Here is a 10,306-nt window from a genome sequence, read left to right on the forward strand (position 1 = left end):
AAAAGCACAAGGTGTGCAATACTCAGAGACATGGCCGAGGTAAGAAAGGCTGAAAGTCCGACTCAGACGCCAGCAAGGTGGAGGTGGAGTACTGGTTTGGGCTGGTATCATCAAAGATGAGCTTGTGGGGCCTTTTCGGGTTGAGGATGGAGTCAAGCTCAACTCCCAGTCCTACTGCCAGTTTCTGGAAGACACCTTCTTCAATCAGTGGTACAGGAAGAAGTCTGCATCCTTCAAGAAAAACATGATTTTCATGCAGGACAATGCTCCATCACACGCGTCCAAGTACTCCACAGCGTGGCTGGCAAGAAAGGGTATAAAAGAAGAAAAACTAATGACATGGCCTCCTTGTTCACCTGATCTGAACCCCATTGAGAACCTGTGGTCCATCATCAAATGTGAGATTTACAAGGAGGGAAAACAGTACACCTCTCTGAACAGTGTCTGGGAGGCTGTGGTTGCTGCTGCACGCAATGTTGATGGTGAACAGATCAAAACACTGACAGAATCCATGGATGGCAGGCTTCTGAGTGTTGTGCAAAGGAAGGTGGCTATATTGGTCGCTGATTTGTTTTTGTTTTGTTTTTGAATGTCAGAAATGTATATTTGTGAATGTGGAGATGTTATATTGGTTTCACTGGTAAAAATAAATAATTGAAATGGGTATATATTTGTTTTTTGTTAAGTTGCCTAATAATTATGCACAGTAATAGTCACCTGCACACACAGATATCCCCCTAAAATAGCTAAAACTAAAAACAAACTAAAAACTACTTCCAAAAACATTCAGCTTTGATATTAATGAGTTTTTTGGGTTCATTGAGAACATGGTTGTTGTTCAATAATAAAATTATTCCTCAAAAATACAACTTGCCTAATAATTCTGCACTCCCTGTAGTGTCAGTTATATCGTTATCGCAAATTTTCAAATGTATATCGTGATAAATACTTTTGGTCATATCGCCCTGCTCTACTTTGAATTGTGGTAACAGGTTTGAAGCAGTGAAGAACTTTCTATATATAACCATGCAGACCACTGAGTCTCAGGTTAAAGGCCACAGTGTTGCAGTCAGGCTGTTTCTGCTTCTGAGTTTGATGCAAATATACAAAAACGACTGTAGGAGTTTCTGTTAAGCTATGTTTAATTATGTAATTTAAGTTTCTCTTTTTTCCAAACCTCAAAGAAATGTTAAAACTTACTTTATTTGGCCACATGCATGAGAACCTATATGGGGAAAACTGTATAAAGGCAAAGTTCAGTTCTGGGTTTCTGGCGAAGCACCATCTTTACAACTAGTTGCACCCAGAAACTGCTAGCAACCTCCAGTAATCACATGTCAGAATTCATTCTTCCATAGCAACCACTGGTTGCCAGGGTGCTGCAGACCAGACTCTATGCCTGTGTGACTGAGGCCTTACTGAATGAAGAGAAACTAGCACAGCAAATATCAGATGACCTTGAAGTAGCTCATTATAACAGCGTGAAGTACAGTAGAAGGACACTGGTGACACTTGTTGGGAAATGCTTGTTGTGCTTGCAGTAACATGACCTGTCACAAGCTGATTTCATTTATACCGACTGTGTGAGGAGCCTCAGGAAAAGACAAAAGCGTTGCTAATATTTGGTTGCTGTAAGTGAGACAAATGCAAAAATGTTACCACATTTATATCAGGCCTGTTCAACTCATTATTCTGCTATATTTTATTATTTCTTTAGCTTTTAATTTGTAAAGTTAGTAAAGCAATGTTTATAGCAGCATCAGGCATAATTCTTCACAGTGAAGATTATAGCTGATGGATTTTTACACTGATATCTGATCAGAAGTTGGAATGAAGCGTCCTCATTTTTAATGAGCCTAACATCTCTGAGGTAGAATACGTTTTTAAAAAAATTAATAAATGTCAGCAGTGTCAGGTTTTCCACATTCCAGTGTGTCTACTAAGCGTGTTGAGTAATTAAATGCTGAATCACACTTCACAAGGCTTTCCAGTAACCACTTCTCGCCCCTGGGCAGCAGGTTTGACATCCCTGGCTTTAAATGGATCCAACAAACGAGCGGGCAGTATCGTGCTAAATCTCATTCTGCGAGCTTGTTGCTACAGGTGCTTCATAGTTGCTAGTTATATGAACATGCTTAATGAAGTTAAAATAAGGTGTGTGTGTGTGAAGTAACAAGCTAAGAGGTTTACATCAGCAGTGGATCATTAGCCATTAGTCATGAGTGCCCAAGTTTCACTTCTGTCTGTCTGAGTTAGAGATGCCCTGCAGTGTTGTAAGTGCGTGAAAGCATTCCCATAAAACTTCATTTATCTAGCTGTGGTCTTGGTGATTAGTCACTCTGCAGATTTTAATAATGCACTCTGGTTTCTCCTCATTCGCTGATGGTTTCTGTTTTGCTCTGTCAGGTATAAGGGTAGATCGAAGAGCGCCAATCGTTTCCATCCAGTTTAGTTTGGCAGGTTTGCAGCTCTTCATTTAAGTTTCTGTGAAGTACAGTCACAGTAAACAAGAACTTTAAGGCAGGAAACATATGTCTTGAAAACATTTCCTTCTCACTATTTTGTGGCAGTTGTATAAATTTATACAAAATTTTTTTTTGTTTTTGTTTTTTTTAAATTTACACGAGTATTGAAAAATGTTTCTCCATGCTTCTCTCTGCAGTTCCTGGTTAGGGGGGTCTCTGATGCCATGCTCCATCCCTCAGGCTCCGGGGCCTCTGTGGTGCTCCTGATGCCCCTCACCCACAGCTGAAGATCCCGGGTGGGCGAGGGACGGTCAGGGATCACTCTCTCGGCGTGCTACTGCACAAGGTGAAGGTCCTCAATATTTCACACAGAGCTATAGTCCAATTTTGTAAATCATCTTCTCCACGTGTGGCCACTCTAACCAACACACATGCAAAGTGGTGCCATAATGCAGCGGTCCCCAACCCCCGGGCCTCGGACCGGTACCAGTCCGTGAGTCGTTTGGTACCGGGCCGCGAGAGTTGAGGCTCAGGTGTGAAATGTGTGGTTTTCAGGGTTTTTATCGGTTTTCAGCGTTATTTTGTTATCGTTTTTATCGTTAACTCTGTTTTCCTGGGTCTTTTCACGTGTGTTATGAATAAATCATCTTTTTTTTCAGTACCGGTACTAGTTTTATTTTGTTGTATTTTTCCGCGACACCTTAAAGGCCGGTCCGTGAAAATATTGTCGGGCATAAATCGGTCTGTGGCGCAAAAAAGGTTGGGGACCGCTGCCATAATGCATGCAAAATATCAGCCTCTTAATGCTGCTGTGGTGAGAGTCCTACATTAGTCATCAGGGTCTTTATTTCAGATTAAATTGGGTTTAATAAAACTGAATGGGGTTTAGGGGGTAAACACTGGGGGAAAGGGTTGGCACGTGTTGCTGTAATTCACTATAAGCTTTTCTGTCATAACTGTTAAGTGCTTCACCGCTCAAGGTCATTTCTGACTCACTGAGCCAAACACAGGAGCGCCAAACACAGGAGCGCCTGTCTAACGAGTTATACCCTCATTTCCCAAAGTTGTTTTATTTAAAGCTAAAAAAAAATCCTTTAATCTGCTCGTCTGCACCTGCAGTGGATTTAACAAAATTATTGTAGTCCTCTCTCCCCCGGACATGCTCAAATGGTATGTTTGCCATGCAGAACACAAAAAAGCACCCAAGTGAAAATGTATACTTTTATAGCTGTCTCATATTTGTGAACTTCTTGGGTGGGGTTGCACACAAACTCACAAACAATAGAGAGGAAACAACAGTGTTTGTGTGTATGTCAGGTTGCTCCCCAAACATGTGACTGACTCTCAGGAGGATTAGAGCTTTAGGATCAGGCAGATCAGTCACAAACTGTCATTAACATCTTCATCTGTGCAGAGTGTGCAGCCCTTTCTAATATTACTGCTTCAGCAACAGCACAGAATGCTGAACGCGTTCACACTTTCACTTCTATTTCGGCACACGAGAGTCATGCATGACTATTTAGAGTGATGCTGCTGATCAAAGGTCCTGAAATGGACAGCATCTTGTGAAGGGCAGCTATTAAAAAACGAACCAAGACTTTACCTTTGCTGTTTGCCATGCTTTGGTTTAGTTTCAGTTTCATGAAACAAAGATCTGTGCGCCACTAACTTGTTGGTAAAGACAAATGGTTTGCTAGTTCACAGAAGATCACACTTGTCTGCTGCTTCTTTAACCACTTCCTCTTTAACTGGTTTCATTTCAGCACAGTTCTCAGACAGAGAGAAGTCTTCTTCAGACTTTTGCCAAGCTTTCAGCCTCCTGGCATGTTTACACTTGCTGCTTCACCCTCGCACCAAAAGTGACACCACAGCTGGAGGCGTGTGCTGCAGTTTGATGTTTCAGCTTTCGTTCACCCCTCAAACTTTCAAAACGTTGGCATGCACAGCCAGGATAAAGATGTGTACGCGTGGATGTGATATTCCTGCTAGAACTCAGATTCCCAAAAAAACAGAGTAGGAGCTTGAAAATATGCCCCTTTATGGAGGAACCGGGTGGGGGTGGTGTTTGTGTTTATTGTCCTTAGAAAGTGTATCATATAGCATCTCACTCTGGTTTCACAAAGCTGGATTAGGATCTATTCTAAATCTCTTCTTCCTCCCTGTGCCTCCAGGATGAAAAGTTAACTGTGACTCAGGCCTCTTCAGTGAGTGGGAGCTCTACTCTGCTCCGCTTCCACTACCAGCTGAGCGAGCGCCGCTCAGCCGCCTGGGATACAGCTCTATCAGGAGACAGCCTCTTTCTGGAGATTCCTGCTGGACCTTTGGTGGAGGGCAGCAAGGAGGGGTAAGTTCAAGAGGGATATTGTTAGAAAAGCACAAAATGCCAGACCTGACCAACACTGTTCTTTGACAATAAAATGTGACTTTAATAAAGGAGAACAGAGTTTATAAGACGATCTTTTAAGTTCCAACTTTCCTCATTTTATTGTGGTTTAATAAGAAGCCACCCTGCTTTTTATTTGCTGTTGTTAAAACTCTAAACTGTCTCATCAGGAAGAAATTTCTGAGTCATTTTCAGCTTTGCCTCAGATGTGTAGAAGCATTTTAAGCATAATGCAAAACATTGTTTTTGCCTCTTCCTATTCCACTTTTAGTTTCAATGGAAGTTCAGGTTTAAGTTTGGAGGCTGGAGAGAGGAGAGTTTGGGTCCCTCACAGGACACATTTTTCTACATTTGTTATATTTGAATTGTTAGTTATTGTTGGAAACTACAAGATTAGTTTCATTAACCTGTCATTGTTTGTGTTAGAGTACATTTTCTGGCATTTTCGAAACAATTTTTCTTGCTTACTGAATACAAAGTCGTGACATGAAAAAACTGGACACTGTTAAGACAGAAATGGCTTTTGTGAATCTTTCATATTTTACTGAGTCCAGCAGAAAAACGAGCAAAACACAAGCTCTTCTTCTTCTGGAGTTCTGGGTCATAAAGCTGCTTAAATGGGACATTTCTTATGTTGGTCTAGTTTTAGAAATGTTGACATACTGTCCCAGTGTTCTCCACCAGAGCAGGTTTTATGCCAGGATGTAAGTTGTTTATGAGAAGCTATTTATCATGGTGCTTCAAATCTATTACAAATTAAAAGGCTGTGCTAATAAGTTTCTGCTTTTAGAGCCTGGCTTTGTGTTTGTCTGTAATCAATGGTGGGACAGAGTAACCTTGCCTGGTGCAGGCACCCTGCCAGTCCTAAAAACAGCCAGCTTTGCAGCTGCCACTGCATTATTATGTAAAGTTGCAGTGCTTATATAAAAGAGGGGGGGAAAAATACTCTGTGCGTCATCCCCGCTCGTCTCTTCCCTCGCTTAGCGGCTGACTCTGTATCTCTGTGTTCATGTCATCCACAGGCTCACCGTGCTGCTTGAGTTTGCAGAAGAGAAGCTCAAAGTTAACTACGTCTTCCTGTGGTTCCATAAAAACAGAGAGGATCGATGTAAGAGCTCCTGTTATTTTAAAATGCACTTCCCTTGTTCTTTCTGAAGCACGATTTGCCTTTGCCAACCACTGTATACTGATGCAGAGACCTTATCCAGGTCTACAGCCAATAGTAAGAGTGTATAAATACAGTGCTAGTATTCATACGCTATCAGTGCTACTAGTTTTTTGTGTATTCTTAACAGTTACACGTTTGGACAAAGATAACAAGAGTAAATACAACATTTTTAAATGGTTTCATTTATTAAGGGGGAAAAAAAGCCCCCTATGCTTTGGTATGATCTTAAACAGGCCACTCAGTGTGGTGGATCCGAAACAATTCTGCAAACATCAGTGGGAGAAAATTCCTCCACAGCGCCATAAAAGACTCATTGCCAGTTATCACAAACGCTTGATTACAGTTTTTGTTGCCAAGGGTGGCACAGCCGGTTATTAGGATTAGGGGACAATTACTTTTTCACACAGGGCCAGGTGAGTCTGGATGACTTTTTGGCCTAAATAAATGAAATCATCATTTACTGAGAGGTGCTTATGCACAAAGACTGGACCACTTAGAGTCAAGGTTAACACTCCAACTCAGATCATTTAATATTTGCAGTTCCATTATATTTTCCTATATTAGAAAAGTATTAAAGAAGGAATCTGAGCTAGAATATGAGGCTGGTGTGAGTCTCAGTGTAAATAAAAAGGAGACCTTATCATATGTTGGTTTGAGCAGTATATCCCAGCTCCTTAAAAGATACAAAAACTACTTTTTTGAGGTTTTCTCCAGTGAATTATCAGAAAAATGGATAGAATATCCAGTGTTCCTGTGTCAGATCTTTAAATGGAGCAGTGTTGCTATTGAAATAAGATAGATAAATAGATATAGACATAGGGGAAAAAAAATGAGATGTTTAGCTTCACATTCTGAGACGTGGAGTTGGCACAAAATTGATTTGGTTGCAGTTTTTAGGGCTTAAATGTTACCTCAACAAATACACTGAGCGTTCTCCCTCATTTCCTCTCCAGTGTCCATCATCAAGACGTTCCACTACATGGGCTTCGAGATGGTGAAGCCGGGTAACCCCATGGTACCTGCCCGGCCTGATTTGGCCTTCATGGTTTACTCTCTGGAGAACAGCAGCAGCTCTGACGAGGAGTGACTGTCACATTATCCCTGACGCCTCCCTTTCCCACCCTCACCCCCCTCTCCTCTCCTTTCCACCGTTTTTATTTCCTCTTCAAACAATCGAACCTGCCTCAACTTTCCCTCTGACACACCTCTCCTCCCCCTCCTCTACGAGGTGTCACTTTTTTTTTTCTTCGTTTTTTTTTTCCTTAGACTTATTTTAAGGAGGTGTTCAGGAGCGGCAGCGTGTCTGTGCGAGAGAGCGCAGACACTGCTGCTTCACCCTCCTATCTCCCCTTCTCTGAAGATAACCGTATTGTGAAGAAGCAGCATAGCTTGAACTAAGTTGTCACATGCAACGTGGGGATTTTTTCTTTTCTTTTTTTTTTTCTTTCCTGCTTCCTCTCTCGGCCACATTGTTTATGCTGCGGTTGACAGGACAACCAACTGCTGGACATCCAGGAGAATGTTAAAGTTCAACATATCTCTCCTGACAGCTTGTAACGTTGCAGAAAGGAGACTTTGTGTTTTTGTGTGCTGTTTATCTTAAAGCTGTGTTGATGGGGGAAGCCTGGGGTGTGGTATGGTTTTACTTTATAATATACACGATGATCTGTTACATTTAGCATTAAACACATGTAAACGTTTCTTTAATCTTCCTCAAATGTGTCGAGGCATCATTCCAGCACGTCACTCACACTTCTTTTTTTTTTTTTTCCTGCTCTAAACGATTTAGCTACAAATGTGGAAACACTCTGTTAGTGTTTGCAGTAAGAAGCAGCGAGCCTGTTCAATGCCATCGCCTTCACCTCTCCCCCGCCCACTAATTATGTCAGTGAGTTGCTAAGAAGCTGGAAAAAGAGACGGCTTCACTTCACAGAAGCAGATCCTCACAATTTGCGATGACATTTAAGTCTGAGCGTCCTGGTTTTCATAGAACGTGACGAGCAGCCATAATTTGTGCGTTTTTTTTAAGACGTAATTGTCAAACAAGCTGAGCAGACTCGTGTCAGGCATTTCTGATCTGGAGATGTCACATTTTGAGAACAGAACAATCGGCTTTGTGACTCAAATATGATAAAGGTGCAATGAGAGGCCGGAAATGACGCTCGTTCAGTCCCGCAGATTCTTCAGCACCGCCTAAAGTGTTGATCGAAACTGGGTTTTCAGTGCCTCAAGATGAGAGTGCGAATGCTTCTTACACTCAAGTCTTATTGAAGGAATGTGTCCATTTTTCACCCCAGTTTCAGACGCATGTTGTGTGAGAGGAACGTTAGCTCGCCATCGGGGTACAAGCAGGGACTCTTCAGGTGCTTATCCTATATGCAAGAACGGTTAAAAGGCAGGCGCTTTTAGTTTTTATTTCTTTTTTTCCATTTCAGACTTTGGTTTTATGGTTTTAAGTACTCTGAATAAAACGCCAAAGAATTCAGTTTGTCTGCAGTCAGTTCAAATCCAGCTAATCTGAACCTAGCTTGTGTTTATGTAAAGCAATATTAACCTACATTCCCCACGTCAGCCATACTTCCTGTAACATGACCGTCTGTCCAGTGTCTGGGTGAGATGGGGCAGGGCCTTGTTTTTGTTTTGTTTTTTCTTCTGTGTTCACATCATACCAGTCTTTATTGCTACTGATTGAGCCCTGACTATAAGCTGTTAGGAAATGTCTATATGAAGTTTTCCAGAGGTATATTTTTATGTATATTTCTCTATGGTGATAGTTTTAGGGTTTTACTTTTTGTTCTAACTAGTTGGCAACCATCCAATGACAATCCGCACTTGTATTTCATGCAGGGGGAATCAATAAAGGTTGTTAACTGAAACATGCTTCCTGTTTTCTTTCCTTCAAAGAAACACACATTTTGCTTGCAGAGATGTTAAAATAGGCCATACAAAACATGGATGTTTACTGAAGATATGATAGAAATGATAGAAAAATCTATGGGGAAAAACACCAGTCACTAGTTTAAAGTTATAGTGCGTAAAACCTGAATTTGACTGAATTTGATAAATTTAGCTCATTGTTGGTATGAGAAAGGTGGATTTTATCTTGAGGCAACTGTTGTTGTGATTTGGTGCTATATAAATAAAATTGGTTTGAATCTTTTGCACATTTTAGTTGTAACAAGTGGTTATTTGACTTAATGGCGCCTTTCTGTCGTCTAGAAGCAGCCACTCAAAGAACAGCCGCTCACTGGATGTTTCTCTGTAAAAACCAGAGATGATTGTGCTGGAAAGACCCAGCACAGATCAGCAGTTTCTGAAATATTTGGACCAGAGCCACAGTCGGTCACTTAAATTGCCTTTCTTCCTCATTCTGATGCTGTTTGACCCTCAGCAGGTTCCCTTGACTGTGTCCACATGCCTAAATGCACTGACTTGCTGTAATAGTATAAGCAAAGAAACGCTGCAGAGAAAACAGACAGGAGGCAAGAAGAGCTTTTTAATGTGTGAAACCTTCGTGAACACCGAGACAGTGCAGTGATGAGGCTGATCTGAGCAAGTGAAAGTTTGTTTTTGTTTGTGTTTTTTAATCAGCTGTCAGTAGTTTCAGACAGCCACTGTCACATACACTTATATCCTACAGATCACTGTTGACTCCTCACCAAAAATCGCTACCAGCTCTCAGGTCAGTTGATCAAGAGGACTATTTTCAGCTGTGGTGGGCCTGAGCTGCAAAAGTGCTCGTGCTCTTCCATGGCCGACAGCAGCTCGCATGTTAAAATAAAGCTGTGTCACTAATCCCCTGCACTAAACGTCAAGAGGCAGGCTGTCCCCTCCTGGCCTTAATCTTATGTTGGCTTTACGTAAAGTCACCTCAGATGGAGGCAAGTAAGTGGTTACAGCATCAGCTGCACTCACAGCACTTCTCAGAAGCTGCCCATGTACCTGCGTCCTCCCATCTCGGTTTCCAGCACTGGGTAGCGAGTTAAAGTCAGACAGTGGACAGCTAATCCCTTCAGAAAGCATTTAAACTGATGCAGATCGGATGTTCTAATAAAATCTACTTTTCTGTGCTTCTCTACTCTCACCACTGCAGACAAAAAATACACTTTTTATCAGCTGTTCCGGCCCTTTCTGTCACATTAAGTGATCTTTTTTTTCTCAGTACTTTAAGGGACTAACTGTCTAAGTTTAGGCTCATAAACCTTATATTTATTATCTAGGACTCTTGTAGAGTAGCTTTGCATGATTTGCAGATCAAAACAAGAACTGTCCGAGACCGTGAACCTCCAA

The 10,306-nt window shown here is 41.6% G+C and overlaps 1 protein-coding gene across 1 annotated transcript; it reads left to right on the top strand.

The window, feature by feature from the left end:
- Positions 1 to 2,666: 2,666 nt before the first annotated feature.
- Positions 2,667 to 8,892, top strand: oaz2a (ornithine decarboxylase antizyme 2a). The gene is given in 5 exon segments (XM_085282872.1): positions 2,667 to 2,729; positions 2,731 to 2,811; positions 4,637 to 4,809; positions 5,871 to 5,956; positions 6,970 to 8,892. Coding segments are annotated over 5 exon segments (519 nt in total). The 5' UTR covers positions 2,667 to 2,684; the 3' UTR covers positions 7,104 to 8,892.
- The last annotated feature ends 1,414 nt before the right edge of the window (positions 8,893 to 10,306 follow it).

The sequence above is a fragment of the Mchenga conophoros genome, linkage group LG7, assembly GCF_057382185.1.
Source record: "Mchenga conophoros isolate Kocher_MC1m ecotype Shallow Benthic linkage group LG7, M_conophoros_male_GT1.1, whole genome shotgun sequence".
NCBI classification, from domain to species: Eukaryota; Metazoa; Chordata; class Actinopteri; order Cichliformes; family Cichlidae; genus Mchenga; species Mchenga conophoros.